At 40.2% G+C, this 27,685-nt stretch overlaps 2 protein-coding genes across 8 annotated transcripts in view; both read right to left on the reverse strand.

Annotated features, from left to right (window-relative positions):
* The window catches only part of LOC135205820 (cell cycle checkpoint control protein RAD9A-like), a 434,453-nt gene that overhangs the window by 11,343 nt on the left and 395,425 nt on the right, over window positions 1–27,685 (reverse strand). The gene's annotated exons all lie outside the window — the stretch shown is intronic.
* Window positions 23,309–26,982, reverse strand: LOC135205849 (uncharacterized). The gene is made up of 2 exons (XM_064237105.1): window positions 26,423–26,982; window positions 23,309–26,189 (listed from the first exon to the last, which is right to left on the reverse strand). Exon 2 carries the CDS (start codon window positions 24,523–24,525, stop codon window positions 23,503–23,505), a length of 1,023 nt encoding a protein of 340 aa, XP_064093175.1. The 5' UTR covers window positions 24,526–26,189; window positions 26,423–26,982; the 3' UTR covers window positions 23,309–23,502.

A 27,685-nucleotide genomic window follows, 5' to 3' on the forward strand; every position in this document is an offset into this window, starting at 1 on the left:
GTGTCGGTATGGTTTCTGGGGAGAGTGAAACCACTACCACAGGTCCTTTTCCATTTAGCCTCTCCCCACATCAAAAAACCTCAAATAAAGAGGAGCCGACCTAAGGCTCACTACCTGCTACCGTTACGGCTAGTGCCTCTGACGTCATTCCTTTGATAGCACTTCTACGCTGCACACGCGTTTTTCTTTGCTGTGTTGTGTTTTTCGCTCTGGAACCTGTTAATTTCACCATGGAACGTCAATCTGCTTCTGCATCAAAGTTAAGTACTGCTATTATAGTTGACACTATTTAGGGGCTGCCCTTGGCATATTTAACCAAATTATTTAGGTTTTTATGAGTCGACGGCCCAGGTGGCGCCGACCCCGAACCACCACAGCGGCGCGCTCCTTTGTGTCTCCTCATTTCGTGTCTCACGTGGTCTCCCATACCGAGTGAGCTAGATTATTTATGGCAGTATTGTTATGTTATTATCTATGATGCATTATTGACGTTTTAGTTCCTACACGAGGGGATTTTACCGAGCACGTGTTCTCGCTTCGTAGCCTATCGGAGCCCTACCGACCCAGTTTTCATGCATGCATGTTCCTTGTTGGTTAGGTTACCTTGTTAGGCTCTGTTATATTTACGCTAGTCCTACTTTTAGTCCTAGCCTACCCTGGCCGCCTGTCCTGCGTTTATTCGTCACGACACTAGGCCAGCTGCTTGGAGTTACCAGGTCTTGACCACCCTTCCCGGTTGGTTCAGTCTAGTCCCTCCAGGACGTCCCACTTTCTCTTCACCTCATTTTATTTCCCTTTCCCCCCCGTGTAAATTGCACCTTTTATTTTATTTCATATCTTCGAGTCGGCTCCGGTTGGCCTATAGGCCTTCCTTTCGCCTGGCCTTCTTCACCACGTGTATGTTCACACTCAACCGTGAGAAGTCCAGACGATCACGTAGTAGCCACCACGCCGCCGTGCTCCTCTCCCTCCCCCCACGTCCCCCACTAAGGTGGGGTGATATCTCGCTCACGTTGTCACTGACAGCCGATCCAAGTACCCCTTCGGGGGATGGAGGGAGGTCCCCATGGGGACCCACGGTGTGCAGGTGGCGCTACCCTGCCGTTCTCATCCCAGAGTAGGGGAGCAGCTCGGCTTGCCCCAGCCTCAGCCGGCCACCAGGCTCGGGTGAGCTCGACTCCCCTCGGCTCTCTGGGTCCATACCCCTGCCTTTAGTCACCTCCTCCTACCCGCTCCGGCGGAACCAGGATTCCGGCATAGCCGGACTCCTTGAGGATGTTGACTACTTAGAGGCTCCGGCCTCAGACGGGGTTACATTATTTCATGTATTACATTTGTATATTCCTGTATACGTATTTGTCTTAGTTTAAGCTTTCGAAGCCACCGTGCTTCTCCGGGAGCTACCCCTCCCTTTAGATTAAGTTTTACGGCGGAGTTACCAAGCTCCGCCACCTTACCCGATCTCTCCCATCTCGACACCCGGTACCTGCTTGGACTACCCCTTCTCCGGTGTATGGCAATAGTAGCTACCCCGATTCAGTAGTTTTCTATTCTCCGGTGTCACCGGAAACACTGTTAACTACTTACTACTAGCTCTACCGGATTCTCCAGCAAGGTACATGGCAAAGAGAAGGCAGAGACGGGGATAATTCTACAACACCGGAACACTCCGGTGTTATGGGATATCAACCACGGACATCGTCCGAATGGTTAACAATGGTACTCATGTATCATTCCCTTTACAGGCCACCCATTGTATGGAGACCGGCTGCAACGCCGTCCTCCAGGATCCCTGTGGGCACGATGTCTGCCGGACCCACGCCACCTGCGCAGTCCACCTAGATGGTTCAGTAGTGTGGCACCACGAGAACTGTGTCACCTGCTACGATCTCGTGGAACGAGTCTCCTCTGATGTAAGTGACTCTCCGGTGTGTACATAATAATACAAGGTGGACCAATGTAATATATATGTCAATCATATGCCTCCTAAGTTAAGTTACAATAATAAGAGTTAAGTTTAAGTTTAACACTAACCCTTCTCTTACAGGGAGCCCAGTCGGTTTGGGATGCTGCTCTTTCCACCCTCAAGGTATGGGTGGGCTGCTTCGGGCGAAATGTAGCCAAGGCAAGACCCTATATCCTCTCCCAAGAGATGGCTACTTTGATCTTCCCCTGGGGGAGGAGCACCGGCTACGTGGACCCCGAAGTAGCAGCTCCCCTGATAGCATCAATTCAAGACGCAGTTTCCCAACCCTCAGAGGAGACTTCGGCGCAGGAGGTCGCAGAAGAGGTCACGGCACTAGATCTCGACGTCGAGCCCATGACGGTGGACGGCATGGGAAACAGTAAGGATGCTAGTGAGGCAAGCTTTGTAGGTGCTCAGGGCCTCCCCTTGAGCACATCTAGACCTTCTTCTCCTTCCTCTTCTACTCCCTTCCAGGGATTCTCCGGGAGATTTCTATCAGCTGGATCGAAATCCCTCTCGGCGATCCCTAAAGTCAAGGGCAAGTGTGACTCTAAATCGTTGCCAAAGCCCCTTTCTAGAAAGCCAAGTACCAGCCAAGTCCATAAAACTCCGGCTCACCGTCCCGGAGCGGACAAAACCAAACATGGGTCTCTCTCCAAAGGTTCAAAGACTAAGTTTTCCAAGGAAAGAGCCCACTCTTCCTCCGCCGACCCTGTGGCATCCACCTCTAAAGGTGCGATACCAAAGGTATTCAAGGAGAGAGCAGAAGAGGTAACATGGTTGGAAACTTGGTCAACACCAAGTTTCAAGAAATTTTGGAAAGGCTGGTCACGCAGGAGACCATAGTCGCAGGTCTCCAGCAAGGCGCAGCGTCGGGGCTTCAACAAGCCGGCCAAGCAACCCAAGGCCCGCTGATGCCGGACTCCTCCACTCTCCCTCCCTTCCACCCAAGTAACCCATGGAGGGTGGCTTCTTACGCACCTTTCGTAAACGGCATGCTTACGATTGAGGGCTGCGGGACTCGAACGATTGAGGACTTAAGAGTTCTACCCGCCAGGTTTGCAAGCCCCTTTCATAGGCTATGTCCGTCTCATGGAACCTGCCTTGATCAGGGAGGATAAGGTCCTGAAAGAGACGGTTATCCTCTCTCGGGACCAGGCACAACAGGCTTGGATCCGCAACCTGGATGAATGGCAGTGTGTAAACACTAAGGTTACGGCCTTCAGGAGTCCCTTCACAATTTTCATGTGGACGCGGAGATCCCCATCCCGTTCACATCTAAAGTGGCAGAACTCACTCTGCAAGCTGCAATGAGAGATGAGCCTATGCCACAGCTCCGGGAGACGGAACCAACATCTCTTCTACTTCCCGGAACAGATGACCTCTGGGTAGACCTCCCAGCCACCTTCTCGGTTGGCAAACTCAAACCCGACTGTGCCATCTCTCTATTTAGTGAGAGACTACCCAGGCTGTCTGATGGGCTCATCCAGACAGAATTCGACGCTAGAACACGGCTTGCGAGGTCCCTCAACGTACTAGTCATGACAGAAGCAGCGGCTCTTATCTATGCACAAGATCCGTTGTTCAAGATCATTGCTAAGGCACAATTGTTAAGTATGCAATGTGACTTATATGATTTTGTTGTGGCTAGGAGGAACTGCAGGAAGCATGTCCTAGCAGAATCCACTATCAGGCATGAGCCCAACAAACTCCGGGCCTCTTCGATATGGGGAGCGGATCTTTTTCCAGCCTCAGCGGTGAACGAGGTGCAACATGAGGCTGCTAGGTTTAACCAAAGTCTAAGGGTTCGGTGGGGATTAGTCTCCAAAAGGAAATCGGAGTCTTCCACATCGAATCCCAAAGCCAAGAAAAAGCCTAGGAAGTTCCAGCCCTTCCAGGCACCGCAGCAACAGACTTTGGTTCAGGCAGTACCGGTTCCCCAACCTTCAACCTCTAAAAGTCAACCGCAACAGCAGTTCATGCTGTGACAGCCGCAGGCGTCAACCTCCTTTGCTGTCTCCCCGGCCTTCAACCCCACGTTTGAAAGCCAAGCATTTCAGGCCTTCAATAGGTTCGGCAGGGGCAGCAGAGCTAGAGGCTCCTTTCGTCAGCGAGGCGGCGGAAGGGCTACCAGCAGAGGCAGAGGTTCACGCGGAGGGCGTGGAGGCCGCCCATCAGCAACCCAATGAGAACCTCCAGGTAGGAGGGAGGCTGTACCTCTTTCGTCAACGTTGGAGGTTCAGCAATTGGGCCCAAAGTTTTGTGTCCAAAGGTCTGGGTTGGAGTTGGATCCAAGGTCCACCTCCACCCAACACCTTCTATCAAGAACCAACAGCGGAATTGATAGAGTATTCCCACGATCTCCTTCAAAAAGGAGTAGTGTCAAGAGTCAAACATTTAAAATTTCAAGGTCGCTTGTTCAGCGTGCCAAAGAAAGACTCAGGCAAACGAAGAACAATCTTAGACTTGTCCCGTCTAAACTTATTCATTCATTGCGACAAGTTCAAGATGCTGACCGTTTCACAGGTGCGGACCTTACTTCCCCGTGGGGCCGTCACCACCTCTATAGATCTTACAGACGCCTACTATCATGTCCCGATAACAAGACACTTCCGCCCGTTCCTAGGCTTCAAGTTAGGGAGCCAAGCCTACTCCTTCAAGGTAATGCCATTCGGGCTCAACATAGCCCCCAGGATATTTACAAAGTTGGCGGAAACGGTAGTCCAGGAACTAAGGTCTCAGGGGATCATGGTAGTAGCCTATCTGGATGATTGGCTCGTGTGGGCCTCAAGCAAAGCAACCGCCACAGTCATCCATTTTCTGGAATACCTAGGATTCCAGATAAACAGGACAAAGTACCGGCTAACCCCAGTGTCCCATTTCCAGTGGCTGGGAATTCATTGGGATATGGATTCACATACTCTATCAATCCCGCCGTTGAAAAGGAGAGAAATAGCCAAGGCAACCAGACAATTTATCAAGTGCAAACAGACGTCCCGGAGAAACCAGGAAAGGATCTTAGGTTCTCTCCAATTCGCTTCAGTGACGGACGTCCTGTTGAAAGCCAAACTGAAAGATATAAATCGGGTTTGGCGTTCGAAAGCAAACAAAAGATCCCGGGACAGATTAGCTCCGATTCCGGCGATCTTACGGAAGCGTCTCCGTCCCTGGACGGTGGTCAAGACCTTGTCAAAGACAATTCCACTACAGTTCCCTCAGCTGGCCTTAGTGATCCACACAGATGCATCACTAACAGGTTGGGGAGGGTACTCACAGTACAACAAGGTACAAGGAACATGGTCCCTTCAATTCCGCCAGCTTCATATCAATGTGCTAGAAGCCATGGCAGTGTTCCTCACCCTGAAGAAACTTCGCCCAGCCAAGAAATCTCATATCAAGCTGGTACTCGACAGTGCAGTGGTAGTACACTGCATCAACAGGGGAGGTTCCAAATTAAGCCACATGATAGCCATCTTTTCACTAGCAGGCAAGAACAAGTGGTACCTATCAGCCACTCACCTTGCCGGAATAAGGAACGTGGTGGCGGACGCGCTATCACGTTCAGTCCCACTGGAGTCCGAATGGTCCCTGGACAAGAAGTCATTCAGTTGGGTCTGTCAGCTAGTACTGGGGCTTCAGGTAGATCTCTTCGCCACGGAGTCAAACCACAAACTCCCTTGTTATGTGGCCCCCAACCTGGACCCTCTGGCTTATGCCACGGACGCATTGGCTATAGACTGGAATCAATGGAACAAGATTTACCTTTTTCCTCCGGTGAATCTTCTCATGAAAGTTCTGAACAAGCTCAGGACATTCAAGGGTCACGTCACTCTGATAGCTCCCAATTGGCCCAAGAGCAATTGGTTCCTTCTTCTGCTGGAGTTGGGCCTCCGTCCTCAATGGATTCCCAACCCCAGACTATCACAGCTGGTGCAAACGCGGACTGTGTTCGCTTCCTCAGGAATTCAGAAAGCCCTAAATTTATGGACTTCATGATGTTTGCAGCACAGAGGGATGCCGATATCGATCCTCAGAACATCATGTTCTTAGAATCTGATAAACGTGAATCAACCCTTCGTCAATATGATTCAGCAGTTAAAAAACTGGCTGCATTCCTGGAGGAATCTAATGCACAAACCATGACCACAAATCTTGCAATCTCCTTTTTCAGGTCATTATTTGAAAGAGGTTTGGCAGCTAGTACCATCACTACTACCAAATCAGCTCTGAAAAAGATTTTCCAATTCGGATTCAAGATAGATTTAACGGATTCATACTTTACATCTATCCCCAGAGCTTGCGCCAGGCTCAGACCTACGGAGAGGCCCAAGTCAGTGTCATGGTTCTTAAATGATGTTCTTAAGTTAGCCTCAGATACTAACAGTACCTCGTGTGACTATCTAGCCCTATTGAGGAAAACACTATTCCTCATAAGTTTAGCCTCAGGAGCTAGAATTTCAGAACTGTCGGCCTTATCTAGAGACCCAGGTAAAGTTAGGATAAAGGAAATCAAAGGTAGTTTTTTTTCTGTGCAGAGAGTAATAATAAGGGCAAATACTTTTGCTTTACAAACAAGGGCACGTTACCTTGGCCGAACTTTCTCCACCGCAGCCTTGAAACTCTCGTGATTCATTCCTCCTATTTAGCCGACCCATGTGCAGGCCTAATTCTCCGGGGTTTTAAACTGGCGGAATCGAGGGTCTTAGGTTCGTGAGAGCTAGGGTGAAAAGGGGTACATGTTAGGAGTTTGTGCGGAGGCGGTATATTTATGCCAGGGTGAGAGATCTTTATACTGGTTCTTCCTCTTCCCTTTAATACAAGCTAGTGTTTAAAATACGAATTCTGAGCATAGCTAGATTGAAAGGATAAGATAGACCAGGGATTTGTGTTGGTAGAAAAAGGAAAAATTATTTTTATCCACCTATCGTCTTCGTCCTCTCATTGAGGTTCCGAGTTTACTTGGTTCATTTGCTACTTCACAAATTTTTCACGTTGAATTTCCAGGAAATTCGAGACCAGATTCTTTCTTTTTATTTTACAAACCAGTACTCGCGATGAGGTTCTGCACTTACAAAAATCATTGCCAAATCCATTATCAGCATCGAGTTCTCCACTGAACTGTAAATTACAGAGCTTTTACAGCCTGAGTTTTCCGCCGCGCTACGCGCCAGTAGTAACTGTATTTGCAGGGATTTTACGGTCATCTTGCCAAGTACGTATCTGCATTGAGTATTCCACATACCCTCCTGGCGACATTTACAGTTTTGCAACTGCCTTCCATCCTATTATTCTCAGGCTAGACTACTAGTGTTTTACTGCTGAGGAGATGGCCAGTATCGCAGCACTGGTGGAGGCTAAGGACTTCACAGTAGCCGGAAGAGCCCTGGGGCTGGAGGGCGCAAAGCAGATCAATTGGGTGAACGATAAGCTGAAAGAAGCAGCCCAAGAGAGAGCAGCCGAAAGGGAGAAGGTGAGAGAGGGTCACAAGAGAGGAGAGAAGTAACTGAAAGAGAAGCACAAGAGAAAAGAGAGGCAGCTGAAAGAGCATTCCAAGCAGCTGAGAGGGAAGCACAAGAGAGAGCATTCCGAGCAGCCGAAAAGGAGAAAGAAAGAGAAATCCAGGAGAGAAGAGAGGCTGCAGAAAGAGCCCATCAACTGGCTATGGCAGTCCAGAGTGCCACTCAGGTACCCCTGAGTGCCACATCGCCCCCTCCTTCACACTCTCACCTCCACAGCATGGGCGCCCTCATTAGGACTTGGGACGGTAACAAACCCGACACCTGGCTCAATCATGTCGAGCAGGTGTTCGAGAACTTCAATCTAACCCCTCAGGAAGTGGCCCTCCTCCTTGGCAAGCACTTCGCTGGCAAAGGGTGGACTGCATTCGAGGCCCTTCCCCTGAATGAGCGACAAGACCTCACCCTCATCCGAGAGGCAATCCTTGGGGCTTATGAGTTAACCCCAGACTGGTGGAGGCAGAAATGGAGGACTATGCCCAAGGAGGCTAACCAAACATGGACAGAGTGCGTAGCCAAGAAGACCCCGGCACTCCATACGTAACATCCGTAGAGGAGGTCTTAAAACTCTTTCAGTAGAGAGCTTCCTGTCCTACGCTCCCCCTGATCTTGCCACCCACTTGGTAGACAAGGCCCCTATGACTATTTTGGAGTGCTGTAAATGGCCAGATGCCTATGACACCCACCATCCATTGCAGAGTTCTTTAAAAAGGAAAATACACCCTGCTCTCCCTCTTACTTCTGCTGCCACCTCTCAGCCTACCCAGTGCCCCAATGTTCCTCCACAGAAACCTGTGTGTGGGCGTTGCAATAAACCAGGTCACACTACTGAGCAGTGCCTCTCATAGGTGGATCCTCCTCAGCAAGCTGCCGCCACCCCTCTGAATGGACTACCCAATCATTATAATAATAAGAACAACGGCCATTGGAACAGAAACAGGCCCAGGCCTGATTTTAGCAAGAGTTTCTGTGACACATGGAAAGTGCATGGGCACACTGCTGCCTGGGTGGGATGCCCCAAGAAAGCTCCTGTTTCTGCCATTGCTATGGCTGTGATGAATCCGTCGGCTCTAGGCCCTCCTGCTCAGGGCCCCATATTTGTCGCACCTCCCAGAGGTCGCTATCCTGCCCATAAAAGTGCCACAATTGGCACAGTGCCCTATTCTAGGCCCTTAGTATTCCATTTGACAAAAGGAAATTTTAGCCAGCAAAAAATTGCTATAGCTTTACAAATATTTTCAAAGCCTGGCTCGTTTATACATTGTTTTGATTTGATTTCTGATTTAATGTTATTCCCTAGTCTTTATATTTTGTGAAATTGCCATTGTCTCTGGTGAAATTTACATTTTTTGTGTCATCTTATTTAATCTCTATGAAGAATTACTTCATTAATTTTACCCTTGTTAGTTTGCACTAATCTTTACTAGGATGTAATTAATACTGTTAGGCGCCATCTTGTTACGAGATAAAGTCATTCCATGAATTGTATAGCTATTAACACACCTAAACACGTCATATTGCCCTATCAGGGTAAGCTAATAGTATGTGTTGCCTTAAACAATTAAGCTAGCAGTATCATATATGATATAATTTACCCTGTAGGTTAAGTTTTATCTAATCATTATTTGCCCTTTATTGTTATTCTCAGTATGACATTATATTTTAAGAGTATTCTTTATTGGAATATAGCAAGTTGTTAGTCTTTAGTCACATCACACTTTATTTTTTAACTAATGATTAATCCTCTGCCTGTCGAGTAAACATTCAGGAATATTATCATCAGCAGAGTTTGAATACTGCTTATATTATAAGTCCACACAAGGGAGAATGGAAGGCTCAGTAATTTATATTAGCCATTGGTCCTTGTTTCTGTTTGTCCTGAGACGGGTTGAAATGTCCTCTAAAATGGGGAGGTGTTCAAGATTTTATGCCAGAACCAAGGAAAGTTAAGATCTCTTATAACAAGATTCACTCATCCTTGTCTATATGCAAGTTGCCCCTTTGAACTGAAAGCATCCATTCTCTAGAAAGCTATCTTTGCTCCCATTGGCTGTCGGAATTTACCCCCATAGGGCGTGGGCAGAACTTACCAGGAGAAATTTTAAAAGGAGCAGGGACCAGCAGCTCACCCTCAGAAGAACCTTAGACCTAGGAGAGGTCAAATGCTCCTGCTATCTCGCCCTGCAGACAACACTTCACCCCTTCCTGCTCCCCCTGCCTCCTCTGGGGAAGTCCCAAGTATTTTTATACATCCATAGTGCAGCACAGAAATATCAACAGATAAGAAGACTACTAAGCCCAGGATTTCCAGATACTGTGAGTAAATTCCAGTTCAGCCAGGGAATTGTTTTGCCTTTTGTCTGTATTTCATTTCCATTTCCAAGGTGATTTCCCCCCCTCCTTTCTTTAGTTTCTCATTCCCCCCATCTTGGTTCAATGCTGTGATACTAGTAAACATCCCCTAATAATATTATAGGTCTCTCTGTGTAAATTACCAGTCATTTTTATCCCCCCTGAGTGGCCTGTAAACTTTTGATAGAAAGTAATGTGTAACACGTATGCCAGATACCATCTCTTTGCAGACAAACACTGTGCCTGATTCTGGTAGAACTTGAGAACCCTTGGAGTAAGCCTTGCATTTTCAATAACCTGTTTGCGCAAAATTCTGAACGCCGTGTCTGGTTGCCCCCAGCCACATGTTTCTGGTGGATCGACAATCAACCTTATTATTAGTTCCTGGACCTATGTAAATTAATGTAAATATAGTGGATTTAAAACTAAAGTCCAGCTTTTATGTAAATTCCTCCTACCTCAGTAATATCGGCCTTCTGCCATAGTTTTTTTCTCTTTTCTTTGTTGTGACCTCTCGTTCCTCCATTCAGGCCAAATTTTTTTTATTGTTAAATTACATTTTCTAGGAGTGAACGAGCAGTTCAGAACAATATACGTATTATATATATATCTATATATACATATATAATATATATATATATATATATATATATATATATATGTGTGTGTGTGTGTGTGTGTGTGTGTGTGTGTGTGTGTGTGTGTGTGTGTGTGTTATATCTAAACTAAACTTTTTGGTTGACCTAAATGACATTTTTTGCAATAATAGATAACAACATTAGCTCTCGCAGAAACAAAAGTCAATGTTCTTTGTTAAGAAGAATCTACTGTCTCAGAGTCACATTGACAAAACCTGAGTTTGCATGGAAAATTCCTCGAACGTTGTGTTCGTGTGTGCGTTTGTTTCTGTGGGTGGAACCAGAGAGAGATAACTGTTATTTAAAATAAATTACCTTCCTAACAAGGAGAATATAAAATGTAGAAAACTCTATTTATGTGTAGATTAGGAATTGTGATAAATGATGTGTTATTACACAATCGGTTTTGCACAACGAACTCGTTCACTCATGACGTAGTAGATCGATCGGGAGTGGTTTTACGAGAATGCTCGTTCGTTTGTACGTCATGTTTTACCTCCACTGTATCATATGAGTTTTGGGGCATTATTTGCCCAGCTTGTCCTTGAATATGGAGGACGCGTGACAACCACACGAAACTATTATCATGGACATCAGAGGTGAGAGTTGTTGGGGCTTTCATTAATGAATTCCTCTTCAGCATCTCGAACTATTTGAGATGACGTGTGAAGTGGCAGAAAACCTTTCTTTCTCATGAGAGATTCGTGAGAAATTATTATCATTCCGTTTGTGTGCACTTGTTGGTGAAATGAATCACTGTCCTCTTTATGAGATTTGTTATTATTTTGACAAGCGTATTAATAAGAATTATATTTCTTTCTGACAGGAACTCTTTTGAACTGTCACTCTGTTGGCCTGTGAACCGAATTATTGCTTAGTACTGATAATTCACAATAGTGTTTAACGTGTTGAAGAGACTAATTGATTTACTGCATGACTATTCAATTTTTGTGGAATTAATGTCAAAGTATGGCGAGAAGTGTCCCTATTATTTTTTGTTTCACTTGTGGGAATGGTTCAGTTTCCCGAGATCTTGTTCTAGACATTCCGTTTTCTGTGTCGAGTTTTTATGAACTATTTCAGTCTTTCATTTTATTATCTCTCTAGCTGTCTGGAGATAGTTAGAATTTTGCTTTTCCTTTAGAGAAATAAAGTTATTTTTGTAGTTCAGAGTTTAATTCAGTGCCCAAATTAATATTTGCAATTGTCTTGTGAGTTGATTAATGGTGAGTTGATTAAAGATTTCCAGAAGGCTACGTTACCATATTCAATTATATGGTCAGGGTATTTTAAAGACGAAAGTTGATATCCTAACATTTTGGGATAATAGGTGGGGCAATTTCAATGAATTCCTCTCGAAATTAAACACATTAGTGCCCAGCATCAAATTTAAAGTTGAATGGGAAACAGACAACAAAATTCCTTTTCTTGATGTTTTAATAATCAGAGATACGACAGAATACAAATTTACCATATACAGAAAACCAACGTCCTCACTTTCATACATTCACTACTTTAGCTATCATGATGTTACTATCAAGATAGGTGTAGCTAGTAACTTGTTCTTAAGAGCCTTACGAATTTGTTCCCCAGAATTCCTGGAAAAAGAATTTGAACTAATTCGCAAGCAACTTTCGTCTTTAAAATACCCTGACCATATAATTGAGAAAGCAATTCACAAAGCAAACGTAATTTTCTACCGACCCCCTAAAGACAAGACCAGAGATACACCCAACAATAAAATAATAATTCCCCACCTGGACACGATTAAGAGAATAACCAACCCCCTGGGAAAATCGAACCCTTTTGTATTTACTTACCCAAACACCTTAGCCAAATCCCTGATTAACGTCCAACAAAAGACATCTCCAAAGGACTCTGGGGTATACGAAATCCCATGCCAGGACTGTGACCAATCTTACATCGGATTTACAGGTAAATCCCTTCCCCAGAGATTAATACAACACAAACGGTCAGTTAGGTATGGACAACAGAACTCGGCTATTTTCAACCATATAAATGAACATAACCATAGAATAAACTGGAATTTGTCACGTGTAATTTATAGCAGCAACTGCCGGTACAAGAGTCAAATGATGGAATCGGCCTTAATAAAAGAGAGGCAGGTAATGAACATCTCAAAAGGAGCATGGATTTCGGACACGATCGACAACGTCTTCATTCAACCAACCCTTAAGAAGATTAAAGGAAGATTATCAGCGGGGGTGACTTAAAATGGCTTGTTTGTGGATGGACCTCTTGGTATAAATACCACCTTTTCTGTAAACTTTTCTCTTTCATCTACCTGAAGAGGGAGACAGCAGTCTCTGAAATATAGTACTTTTTCTCTATATTTTGGTGTTTTTATGGGCTCCTTTTATTAGATGGAATTCTGTTGTTACAGAACATTTTTACCAGTCATATATATATATATATATATATATATATATATATATATATATATATATATATATATATATCGCTTTCATGTTGCTAGACAACCCCCATTAACTGAGTCCACCAAGAACCAGGGACGGCCACACACACACAAATATAAATATATATATATATATATATATATATATATATATATATATATATATATATATGGGGAGGCACAAAACTGAATATGGTAAAGTAGCCTTCTGGAAATCTTTAATGAACTCACAAGACAATTGCAAAAATTAATTACGGCAGTGAATTAAACTCTGAACTACAAAAATAACTTTATTTCTCTAAAGGAAAAGCAAAATTCTAACTATCGCCAGACAGCTAGAAAGATAATAAAATGAAAGACTGACATAGTTAATTAAAACTCGACACAGAAAACAGATTGTCTAGAACAAGATCTCAGGAAACTGAACCATTCCCACAAGTGAAACAAAAAATAAAAGGGACACTTCTCGCCATACTTTGACATTAATTCCACAATAATTGAATAGTCATGCAGTAATTCAATTAGTCTCTTCAACACGTTAAACACTGTTATCGGTGGACTCGTTTGTCTAGCCCTTGAAATCGGCGATTTATATATATCATTCTGCATGAGCTAAAAATGCAAACTGGGCTAATGAATCCTCGCAGATACAAAAATATACTTTATATTTCCCAAATTAGCTAAACATTAAATGGAACAAAATGAATACAAAGTGGAGTTAAAAGAATAAAGTCTGACCCCCAAAAAAACCAAACTGTCATTTTCCTCTCCTGAACTAGGTTTAAGTAAACACTTCCCCTAAATCTCACTGTCTGATTAACTACGCCATTAAAATGGTCATTAAAGTTTTTAGAGAACCCATTCTCTTATATGGTGCCATGAACCCATCTGAAATAAAGACATATTTATTACATCACTCCAACATGTGAAAGTTAATCAAAATGAACGTGTACACACTGCACTTCTCTTTCTCTTTTCAAAGGGTAACTTTTCCAAAGTTCTCGTATTACTCTACCTTGCGATGGGTGTCCTCGAACCTCCTCCAAGTGTGCTGCTGTGCTCAATGACACAAGCAATCAAAAAGTGTCCCCTCTTCTTTGCATCCCTTATCACTAAGGCCCATACACCACATGCTAAGAGCACACACACACGGACACGCCTTGCAGAGTGCCTAAGTAAACAGTAAACCGGGCGCACTGCATGAACCAATCATGTGATCTCTGAAGTATTGTCAATGTCACGTTGCATGGTCACCATTTCTGGCTGTTTTTCATTTCAACATTCTTCTTATCACTAAGCACCTCTGTCTCTAACCGGAAAAAGCTGAGATTAACAATTCACTACTTTTGAGATGGCTCAGCCACCTATGTCTTTTGTGCACTCCCGTCACACACCACATCAACAACTGGTATATACTGGTTCATAATGTTTGCATTATAGCCCCTATAACACATATTTCGACTATCACTATGAATACCATAACTGTAATCACTGGAATTGTGTAGCGTTCGTCGAAGAAGAACTCATCCACATCACTATCCTCCAACGTTGGGACCGTAAACGTTTCTAAGATACGCGGAACTTGAACCCCCTCGTGGTTTCCGTGTAAGTGTTTCACGAACACCTTTGTCGAATAATTGTAGACCTAGGCTGAGCACGAGAACCATCTCAAAACAATTCAGCATGCGCCATTATTCAGCATCTGCGACCCCTGTAAGTGTATCCAACACCCCCTCGTCACTGAACTGTAGATTCAACGTCATCCGATGAAGGAATCGTAATCTCCACCTTGTTGTCAGGGAAATATCACGTGACTTCCATGCAAGTGCGTCTCGCACCCGCCTCGTAGAAAATTGTAGACTCCTGATGTGTCCCAGAGCATATCCTGAGACGATTCAACAATGACATCTCGTCCATTGCAAAGGCGATCCATAACATCGCCGCTCATGTGTAGATTCGACCTCTGGTACTGTAGAACCAAGCCGTTTCCGTCGTCACCATCGCATGAAGTTAGGAATTCTCTAAAGTCATCATGTGTCCATATTCGAAAAGTCTACATGATCATAGAATAACTAAAGTCTTGCTTTACCACACGAATCTGTCATTAACTAATATACCCAATCTCATATTCAATTATTAAAAATTTCTCATTAAACAAAATATGATCTTTACCCACTGAATCCTCACAAGTAATCCTACATCTGACAAATATACTATCAAAAACCCCCCCTAATGTCTATACAGCAAAACCCCTGTACTGTTTATATAATTAACCTCCATGAAATATAATGCTGAATACCCCTTCTATCTGACCCATATACCCCGATAAATTATACCTCCTGTCTATAATAAAAATGCTACGTAAAGCTTAACCCCGATTACAAACATCCCTCGTAGGAAAAGAAAAAAAATAATAATAACTGAACTTTCCCCATTACAAAATGTACACGGAGAGAGAAAAAATACATATAATCCAGCACTTTTCCACATAAACGCAGTATGTATCATTACGGAATTTGCTGCCGCAACATATCCCATCGACTGGAATTGACCTCTTACATTCATCCACATGGAATGTCATAATGGACATTCCCTGAAAACAGAGCAAATCTCCGAGTAATCAACTCCGAAAGGAAAAATCAGCAACTGGTCTCATCACAGCATTATCAGCATTAATCCTCCTGTGAATACCTCATGTGCTTAAATCACACTAAAGACTTGTCTAGTCAGACTTGCAACCTTACAAATCGTTATCCTCCCAATGGCCCATAAATTCTTTATTGATACTATATAACCATATTCCACGAAATTTTCCCGACAACCACAAAGGTACCCAAAAATTGTCCTCGAAAACATAACTCATTCATGATACTGCCACAAGTTTATAAAACTGCATAACCCCCTCGTCGGGATATAAACCACAGAAAACCACAATTCAACCATTATATACCGCCAAATATAACCACTGGTGAATATAAAAATACAACCTCTTCACAGGGACCCATAAAACCACAATAACCCCCTCTTGGCTCGTAAAACCACAGATCACCTCCAAATATTATAACCAAAAAAAAAAAAATTCAGCCCCAAAAATCCAACACCCAAAAAGCCGCAAAAATTCAGCCCCAATAAACCCATACACACAGGAACCATCACGAGCTTATCATAATATTTCTCAGCTTAACAGAAATTTGCCATATTTTCAACCCGATTTTTCACGTGAAATAATTACCTCTGATTCTTACGCCAAGGCACTGCAGTTTGCACATAATAAGAAAAATAGTAGAAGAAATGAAAGGGAAAAAAACATTAAACACATTTCACCGTCAATTTGCGAAAACCCCCCCAAAAAAGACCAACTGCGCGACATTATATTAGTTACCACAACCAACTCTTTTCAGTTTTGATATATGTGTTAATTTCGACCGACCTGTTTTTTCCTCTAAGATTACAAATCTATTTCCACTCTTTTCCTCAATGACTCTAAAAGGACCCTCAAATTTCGGACCCAATTTGTAATTTAGTTAACCCTCTTACGCCGATTGGACGTATTAAACGTCGAGTCAAAATGTCTCCCGTATGCCGATTGGACGTATCATACGTCGGCTCAAAAAAGTTTTTTTAAAAATTCGCGGAAAATACTTATAGGCCTACCAGCCGAAAACTTTTGAATCACGCGCCTTGGGGGATGCTGGGAGTTCTCGGATCAAGGCGTTGTTTTGTTTACAATCGCTACGCAGGCGCACAAGTGCGAATTTCTTTCTTATCGCACTAAAAAGTATCAGTGACACATCTCAAAAATTATTTCGTCACTTTGACATAATTTTTGCACCATTTTAAATTATCCTTTACATGAAGTATTATATATGAAAATGTGCGCAATTTCATGTAAAATACAACAAAAAAATACTCATGATTGTAGCTTTTATTAGTTTTGAAATATTTTCATATAAATAACGATAATTGCCAAAATTTCAACCTTCGGTCAACTTTGACTCTACCGAAATGGTCGAGAAACGCAATTGTAAGCTAAAATTCTTATATTATAGTAATATTCAATCATTTGCCTTCATTTTGCAACAAATTGGACGTCTTTAGCACTATTTCGATTTATGGTGAATTTATGAAAAAACTTTTTCCTTACGTTCGTGTGATAACTCTTCCGATAAATTTTTTTGTGCGATTGTCCTAATGTTTGCACCCTTTCAAATTTGCCGTTACATAAAGTTTTATATATGGAAATGTGCGCAATTTCATGCACAATACAACAAAAAACAACCCATGGTTGTAGCTTTTATCAGTTTCGAAATTTTTTTATATAAATAACGTTAAGTGCAAAAATTTCAACTTTCGGTCAACTTTGACTCTACCGAAATGGTCGAAAAACGCAATTGTAAGCTAAAACTCTTATATTCTAGTAATATTCAATCATTTACCTTAATTTTGCAACGACTTGGAAGTCTCTAGCACAATATTTCGATTGATGGTGAATTTATGAAAAAAAAAAAAATTTTCCTTACGTCCGCGCGTTAACTCTTCCGAAAAAATCAGAATTTTTTTGTGCGATTGTCGAAATGTTTGCACCATTTAAAATTAGCTGTTACATAAAGTTTTATATATGAAAATGTGCGCAATTTCATGTAGAATACAACTAAAAATGATTGAAGGTTGTAGCTTTTCTCATTTTTCGAAATATTTGCATATAAATCACGATAAATAGAAAAAAAATCACGTTCAGTCAAATTTGACTCTACCGAAAAAGTTGAAAAACGCAATTGTAAGCTAAAACTCTTACGGCTTAGTAATATTCCGTCATTTTTCTTCATTTTGAAACAAATTTGAAGTCTCTAGAACAATATTGTGATTTATGGTGAATTTTTGAAAAATATATTTACCTTCATTCCGCGCGCCGATTCGCGGCCGCAAGTCGTCGAAATACGTACATCGCATTATCCTAATATTTGCTCCTTTTTATATTAGCCGTTTTATAGAGTTTCATATATCAAAATGTGCTCAAATTCATGAAGAATACAATAAAAAATAAGTGAAGGTTGTAGCTTTTTCCATCTCCGAAATATGTGTATATATAAAAATTTCGACATTCGGTCAAATTTAACTCGTCAGAAATGGTCGAAATCTGCAATTCTAATCTAAAACTCTTACAGTATCGTAATATTAAATCATTTGTCTTAATTTTGAAACAAATTGGAAGTCTCTAGAACAATATTTAGAATTACGGTGAATTTTTGAAAATAACATTTTTTTACGTCCGCGTGTTACGAATTCATACATCATTTTGTGATAATATGATCCGGTGTTTGCTTTTATTGTTTTACTATGTATTATATATCAAAATGATTGCAATTTAGTGTACAATACAACGGAAAAATAAGTAACTCGTTAGCTTTGACCGTTTTTTGCACAGCGTGATTTGAATACAATTATCTATGAATTTTTTTTTTCGCTACCATATCTCGCATTATTTACATATGATAATGATATTATTTTTCATTTCTGATGATTGCATACGAAACTTCAGGCAATGACAAAAAAATGAGCCAAAAATGAACTCTTAATCTTTAAAACTAAGCGCACTGTGATTTTTTGAAAAAAATATTTTTTCTGCTTCCGCGCTCACTCCAAACCGGTGCCGGCATACAGGAGAGGTTTTGATTTTTAGGGCTTCGGCGTAAGAGGGTTAATTTCTCACGTTAATTTTCAGAAATACCTTGTCTCCAACATTGATCTTAGGATCAGATGTTCTACTATTACTTCTTTCTACCATTTCTCGAGACGTGGCCTCGAGATTATGGCTGAAACAAGCATGTCTCTCTCGCTGTAGATATTAATGCTTCGATTGGATCTTCCCCATGATGAGGTATAGTTAACCCTTAAACGCCGAAGCGGTAAAAATCAAAAACTCCCCCGAATTCCGGAGCCGGTTTTGAGCGAGCGCGGAAACGGAAAAAATATTTTTTTCGAAAAATCACAGCGCGCTTAGTTTTGAAGATTAAGAGTTCATTTTTGGCTCCTTTTTTGTCATTGCCTGAAATTTAGTATGCAATCATCAGAAATGAAAAATAATATCATTATCATATGGTAATAATGCGATATATGGTAGCAAAAAAAAAAAAACATTCATACATAATTGTATTAAAATCACGCTGTGCAAAAAACGGTAAAAGCTAACGAGTTTCTTTTTTTTCGTTGTATTTTACACTAAATTGCAATCATTTTGATATATAATACATTGTAAAACAATAAAAGCAACACCGGAAAAATATTATCACAAAATGATGTACGAATTCGTAACGCGCATACGTAAAAAAATGTTTTTTTTTTAAATTCACCATAAAACTAAATATTGTTCTAGAGACTTCCAATTTGTTTCAAAATGAATAAAAATGATTGAATATTACGATACTGTAAGATTTTTAGCTTACAATTGCGTTTTTCGACCATTTCGGTAGTCAAAGTTGACCGAACGTGGTTTTTTTTCTATTTATTGCGATTTATATGCAAATATTTCGAAAATGAGAAAAGCTACAACCTTCAAATATTTTTCCTTTTATTTTACATGAAATTGCGCACATTTTCATATATAAAACTCTATGAAATGCCTAATATGAAACGGAGCAAATTTTCCGAGAATTCGATGTACGCAATTCGGAGTTTTATGGCGGAGAATCCGCGAGCGTAGGGAAGGAAAGTTTTTTTCATAAATTCACCATAAATCGAAATATTGTGCTAGAGACTTCCAATTTGTTGCAAAATGAAGGTAAATGATTGAATATTACTAAAATATAAGAGTTTTAGCTTACAATTGCGTTTTTCGACCATTTCGGTAGAGTCAAAGTTGACCGAACGTGGTTTTTTTCTATTTATCGTGATTTATATGCAAATATTTCGAAAATTAGAAAAGCTACAACCTTCAATTATTTTTCGTTGTATTCTACATGAAATTGCGTACATTTTTATATATAAAACTTTATGTAACGGCTAATTTAAAATGGTGCAAACATTACCACAATCGCACGTATGATTTTTTCGGAAGAGTTACCGCGCGGACGTAAGGAAAATTTTATTTTTTTCATAAATTCACCATAAATCGAAATATTGTGCTAGAGACTTCCAATTTGTTACAAAATGAAGGTAAATGATTGAATATTACTAAATATATAGAGTAGCTTACCAATTGCTTACAATTGCGTTTTCGACCATTTCGTAGAGTCAAAATTGACCGAAGGTTGAAAATTTGTCACTTATCATTTTTTATATGAAAATATTTCAAAACTGATAAAAGCTACAACCATGGGTTGTTATTAGTTGTATTGTGCATGAAATTGCGCACATTTCCATATGTAAAACTTTATGTAACGGCTAATTTTAAAATGGTGCAAACATTACCACAATCGCATGTATGATTTTTTTCGGAAGAGTTACCGCGCGGACGTAAGGAAAAAGTTTTTTTCATAAATTCACCATAAATCGAAATATTGTGCTAGAGACTTCCAATTTGTTGCAAAATTAAGGTAAATAGTTGAATATTACTACAATATAAGCGTTTTAGCTTACAATTGCGTTTTTTGACCATTTCGGTAGAGTCAAAGTTGACCGAAGGTTAAAATTTTGGCACTTATCGTTATTTATATGGAAATATTTCAAAACTGATAAAAGTTACAATCATGAGTATTTTTTTGTTGTATTTTAAATGAAATTGCGCACATTTTCATATATAATACTTCATGTAACGGATAATTTAAAACGGTGCAAAAATTATGTCAAAGTGACGAAATAATTTTTGAGATTTGTCACTGATACTTTTTAGTGCGATAAGAAAGAAATTCGCGCTTGCGCGCCTGCGTAACGATTGTAAACAAAACAACGCCTTGATCCGTGAACTCCCAGCATCCCCCAAGGCGCGTGATTCAAAAGTTTTCGGCTGGTAGGCCTATAAGTATTTTTCCGCGAATTTTTAAAAAAACTTTTTTGAGCCGACGTATGGTACGTCCATTTGGTAATCGGGGGAGATTTTGACTCGACGTTTAATACGTCCATTCGGCGTTTAAGGGTTAACAGATCGAATGTGCCTCGTGCTGGGGAACCAAACAAAGCTTCAAATGGAGACATTTTAATGGAATCACTAACCATAGTGTTGATATTATGTCTAACAACATCAATATATCTATCCCAGTTTTTATCATTACCACCTACAATCTTCCTGAGACTTTCCCGTTTGCTTGTTCACACAACCCATTAGCTTCAGGTCTGTATGGAATAACTGTTACTTTCTGTATCCCCATACTTCCGCCAAACATTCTAAAGTTTTGTTTACAAATTCTCTGCCATTGTCGGTCAATAAAACCTCGTGTGAGCCATATGCAAATGATACCATTGAAAAATGCTATAGCTACCTCTTCAGCTGTTTTATGCTTAAGTGGAAATATTTCTACTATCCTCGTAAGTTCATCTATTATTACTAACAAGTACTTATTCGCATATCTAGATTCACAAAAATTTCCTAGGATATCCATATGTATTCTATGAAAAGGTCTACTTAGTATCAGATATGACCCTAATTTGCATGAAGTTATCCTTGCAGGTTTGCAAGGATTGCATACTGTACAATTTTTCACTAAATTTTCCACATCTTTCCCAATGTTTTTCCAAATATATTTAGCACGCACCTCATTATACGTTTTTTCTATCCCGAGGTGTGGACTACCGAACCTACAATGTACTATATCCAAAACCACTGGAATTAGGACTTTCGGAATTATGATCTGTCGTGTCTCCTTTACTTTCACTAGTTCTCAATTTAAATTTAATTTTCCTGACCAATAGATTAACTTCTAACTCTAAACCCAAAAAAGGTAACATGATATTGTTATGATACAATAAAGTTTTGTACATACTTACCTGGCAGATATATACGATTAATGGCCCGCCCAGCCTCCCCTCAGGAGACAGGTGGAAGAGAAAATCTGATTAGAAAACGGGATTGGTTCATACACCCGCCTCCCAGCGTGTGCCGCGAGATTTGAAATTCTGTCGGGAACGTCGGAGACTATAGCTAAGTATATATCTGCCAGGTAAGTATGTACAAAACTTTATTGTATCATAACAATATCATTTTTGTACATGAACTTTCCTGTCAGATATATACTTAGCTAATTGGCACCCTTGGTGGAGGGTAAGAGACAGCTAAACAATATAGAAAAGGGAAACAACACATGTTGTAGGATATAAAAACCTTGGTTCTTACCTGGTTAGGCAGAAGACTTCATGGTGGTATCTGTTAAGCTTGGATGGCAATTCTCTGATACTTTTTCACCGGCAGACACAGGTCGAACCCAGAAAAGGGATTTTGACAAAGGAAAAATCTATTTCTGGGGGAAGACCTGTGTCGCCCGGTGAACCCATCCCTTCTTCTAGTCCCACCCTTAGCCAGTCCAAGCTTGGGTGTCTATTCCAGGAATGAAGATGGCGGCCGTGTAGTAGTAGTAGTAGCGAGTGCTAGCGGAAGGTAAGAGAAGTAACTGTTGTAACGGCTCTCGCCGTGGGAGGGATTTTGAAAGGAATCCTCTAATTGGCAAGAAGACCAGTTGGTAGTGGCTTCCACTCGCCCTAGTGCTATACCGACGCCCTTGGGGTGATCAAGCTGTGGGTAGTAACTTCAGCAAACCATACTAGCTTTTTCTCTGGTATATTTAGGATCTATTTTTACTTAGAAAAGTGAGCTACAGGAACTTTTCACCGGGCGACACGGGTCTTCCCCCAGAAATAGATTTTTCCTTTGTCAAAATCTCCTTTATATTCAGATTCCCGTATTAAAGTTGGCTTAAAGTTAATATGTTTAAATAATGTATGATTTATAGTCAAGAAGGAACATAGCATAACTTGAAATGAAGAGAAAGGAAGTTAGCTCTGTACACGAGAGAAAGCTGTAGTTCAACACTTGAAAAGCAGATGAACTAGTGTAAATTTTTTATGGCTCGGTCGATCACGTATCGACGCAGCCAAGCTGTTAATTCACGTAGACGATTTTGTAAGTCACTCAATATTGCATCAGATCATTCGAAATCTTTCCATGAAACAATATAATTTCATATTATTTAAGTAATTAAAGATCCTTTTGTTATGAAACTGTTTAAGGGGGCCGGCCGGAACCATGGCCACCGAGAGAGAAGGCCGGCTCGATGGGGGCACGAAGCAGGGAAGGTAGTCCGATGGTTGTGCTTTAATCCGCATCTCGGATAAACTTTCTTGAACATTTGTGATGCCCTCTTGACTTCCTATGGTATAATTGATAATCACTCATAGGAAATAGAAGAAATTACTTGTGGTTGATATATAAAAGAATTAATTCATGGATGATAAATAAAAGAAGTAGTTTAAGGATGATAGAATTATAATGCTAGTAAAAAAAATATTACATCAAGATAAGTTATATACATGTAAGTAAACAAAAAGAAGCAGTGACTTTACAAAGCATAATCATAATCATAAATTGGTGCTATAAATATGGAATAAACAAAAATAAAAAATAATGATAATTTACTCTCTAAATTATTATTTGAAATGCTGGAAGTATTATTTTTTCGTAACAGTCTCCAACTTTCTTTTTTTGGTTAAGTTTTTTCTTGCTACAATCGAGTTATTTTCCTGACAACAATAATTATTCATTAATACATTTGTAGAAGCCCATATCATCATTTTCTCTATCTGTTCAGTGCTGTGTCCTGAGTCGCAAAATTCATTTGGAAACAGAGCCTCATCGTCTACAAGAATATTATATATGAGTGCTGAGGCAAAATTTCTCTGGTCATTACAAGTTCTGAATTGAGGTATTTGTGTTAATTTATTGATTATTATATAACAATACATAACAATATTTGCTGCCGTATCATGAGGATATAATAAAGAGCCCGTACTAATTCCCGAAAGATATCTGTGATTTTTTGGAAAGATCTCCTCATCATGCTCTCCAGTGATCATTTCTTTGCAAGAATTACATTTCCCTTTTTTGTAAACAGAATAACAACAGTAGCCTGCTAAATATGTGATTATTGGAAATACCCCTTTGCAATTGTCAATATCGTTCTGTGTTACTTGCAAAGATATGTCACGCAGAGTACCTTTTACAGTATGAGTGGTTTCTAAATCATTCCAATTAATTTCGTCATTAATGGCTACATGTACTGCTCTGTCATGGAATGGTAATTTTTGTTTAAGAACAGACATCATCCTCAGCTTCTTTTCACATTCAAACACCTGCCGTACAGAAATATTGTAGTGGCCACCTGCAAGCTGTCGATATTGCCCAAACCTAGACTCGAGATTGTCAGTTTGAAATTTCCCTGTCAACACATACTCCATATGAAACTCAGTCAGACAGTACTTTGTTACCTCTAACATCGCATTGGTTGTATGTTTCAATGCTGTGAACGTCTCTTTTGTTAATGTCCCACCGAATTCTTTAGTTTCATCCCAAATTTCCAGCCAAGCATAAAAATCTTTCAGATACTGAAACTTTGCGTCGTCGCTATTATTAGTCATTGGGGTGGCATATTCGTGATTCAGTCTTTTTCCTTTAAATATACTTTTTACATTCATTATTGTCCATCAAGTATAAAAAATCTTTATATATTCAGAGACGTGTGCAAAATAAGGTAAGCAGTGATTTTTACCCACAGTTAGCAATGCCTGAATCACATATTCATTAAATATCTGTAATACTAAATTAACTTTTTGGTTTTCAAAGCTTGAGGGAGACAATGCTTTTAACGAGAGCTTATATGAATGTTTCAAAAGTGAGCCATCCTCTACTTTTTGAAGTTTCTTCAAAGTACTAAAAGGTGCATAGTAAAGTTGTTTGTACGATATTTTCAATGGAGAAGGGAGGAAACTTCATTGTTTGGTTCGTATCTTTTTGGGCTACCCAGTTATTTCTTATACATTTCAACAAATGTACGGAATCATACATAAAGAAGAGAGGCCTACCACTCTGACTAGGATGATGATACACAATTGATAATTTTGGTGGGTGGGCAAAAAATGACATAGCTTTTCCATTAATGGCATTGTTATCGGTCACAACACAGAATACTGTAAAGCCTATGTCTTCCAATCCAATGATTATTTTCTTCAATATATTATGCAAAGTTTGGGCTTTCATACACTTAGTAGGAATAATGTGCACAACGTCCTTGAATTTTGACCGTACGCTATTTAACATAAAAACAAATGCGCTTGTTGCAGCCTCGCTGCTATCAAAGGCTGAGCCAACAATATTTCCCCCTTTATAATCAAAATAGGTTTAAGATGAATTTCATCAACCATCAGGATCACTACTTTGTCATTGGGCAATAATGATTTATACTTATTTTTGATGTACATCAAGAAATTTGTATCATCTTGTTCCGTGGCCGGACTGAATTTTTTGAAACAAACACCCTTTTTATAGTGGAGTAGCTAGGTAATATATGAAATTTCTTATCTCTCAAGAGCCTGTATCCCTGGGGAGAACAATTATAGAAGACAGAGGAAAATATCACTAACTCAGATGAATAATCCAACTTATTAAGAGTCATTAAATGCAGTTGTTCACAAACAAATTTCAGTACGGTAGAATGTTTGAATGATGGTTCATCTAAAAGAATGGATAAAAATGAAATCACCAACTGAATAACACTAATGCTGTTGCAAGTTTTTGAACTTCTTTTATAGCTATCCGCTCTACTTAAGTTATCCAATATCTTTTCAAGTGTATTAGTATCATGAACTTCTACGGGAATCTTGAAGTCCCCTAATCAATTTACTTCAGTGTCTTGAACGAAAGCTTGCACTTCGCAGTTATTCTTTATCATTAGGGATGAAATTATTTTTGGGTACGGGAATTGCGCAACACGACAAATTGAAAGTCCCTCATTATTTTTTATCAAAGTCCAATACTGAGTATCTAAAAACTGTAGCTTCCCAACAAGTTCATCAACAGAACTGAATAGCCTAGAATTTGTATACAAAATGTCTACTGCAACACTCTCTGCTATTGCAGCCTGCATCGCTGATTGCTCCTTCCTTGCTCTCTTCGAATCTGGAGATTCTCTTCGATGCGATGGCCCGGACAGATACGAGGGACAGTTAGGTAACTGAGATGGAATGGCACCTTCACGAAGTTATGGTATTTTCAGTTTTGTAGTTGAGGTTGTGCCAGTACTTTTGTCATAACAGGATTTTTCCCATATAACATCCTCTGGCACGAAATGTAAACTGCAAAGCTGAAAACAGATTTGCAGTATATTAAAACTATTGCCCATTAACGAATATTGAAGTGTCCGAATATCACAAATAAATACATCATGGTGATTAATGCAAATGTAGCTGTATGTTCATGATCCTCCTAAGCTACGTATATTGATTTTATTAGCAAAACACTACACCAATATTCCACAAACGATATTATAATTTCAATAATAATGAGGTAAATGTCAAGTGTATTTTGTATACTCACTTTGCTATATTTGGTCGGGGTGTAGCTTTCTCGTTTTATGGCTCGTATCCATCTTGCTGCGAGTTCTTCATTCTTGGGGAAAGAAAATATTTTGACCTTGGGCCCTGTCTCGTAATTCCCCTTGCAATTTGGGACAACACAATGATAAGGCATCGTCGCAGAAACACTCGCAAACTTATGTTCACTATCAATATCCCTTTTGGTCTACAAATAACGCAAAAAAGATGGTAATTCACTCGAAAAAAATCAGCGGTGTGACCCCTTCTGAATTTAGAGCAGTACTAAAGCAGGTAGTCTGACTGACCGTAGGTCTAGGTCAGTCGGACTACCTTTGCTTGGGAAAACCCTGATGACGTTTAATCCGCTAGGCCTTCTCTCTTGGTGGCCATGCCGGAACCCCTATATACGGTGGTATAGGGCGAAAGATGCATAGTCATGAAAAAGTTCATGGAGCTTCATATGGCAATTGAGAATACGTATACGAAATATTTCGTCAAAATTCCTCTTACTTTCGTAGTTACAAGGTAATTAGTAAACATAACTCGATAAGCCTAAAACATTCATCCGTACAAGAAAATGCAATATTTCTTCTGTTATTGTAAATTTTGATAATTATTGGCAAAGAAATTGTGAGAAATGGCATCTGTAGAGATTCCGTGGCTCACAGAAGCGAGTATCTGGTTCAACCATGAATCAGTGCGACCATAAACTTCAAGTAGATTACACGTTCCAGTTTCACCTCGTGACTTTCGCTTGCTTTCACGTATGTTTATGTATGTTTCGGCAAGAAGTTCATCATGCCAACGAGGAAAAGACAAGGAAAACATCTCGCTAACATACAGACGAAGAAAAATCGCTCAAGCAATATTACAGAATATCATAATATATGCGTAGTTAGTGAAGAGAGAGGGGAGGGTTGCTTAGTAACGCCCCCTTCTTGCCTGACAGCACACGTCACACTATGCCCAAGGCTACGATCTTTGAGCAAAGAGATCTTCATTTATGATAAATAACATAGTTTTGGTTTTTTAATACCCAAAATGGACTATGAAATTCATAATAATCATGATTTATTAAATTGCCTTTGTAAAAAGAGAGTACATCTTCGAGTTTCACCTCTGACATTCTCTTGCATTTATGTTTGTTTATCTTTGTTTCGGCAAGAATATCATCATACCAAAGAGGAAAATACAAGGAAAACATCTCGCTAACATACAGAAGAAGAAAATTCGCTGTAATAAGCCGAGTTAGTGAAGGGGAGAG

This window comes from Macrobrachium nipponense, chromosome 11 (assembly GCF_015104395.2).
Source record: "Macrobrachium nipponense isolate FS-2020 chromosome 11, ASM1510439v2, whole genome shotgun sequence".
Lineage (NCBI taxonomy): Eukaryota > Metazoa > Arthropoda > Malacostraca > Decapoda > Palaemonidae > Macrobrachium > Macrobrachium nipponense.

Coding starts and splice junctions, on each gene's coding strand:
- LOC135205849 (XM_064237105.1), bottom strand. CDS start 24,525: ATGAATGTAAAAAGTATATTTAAAGGAAAAAGACTGAATCACGAATAT.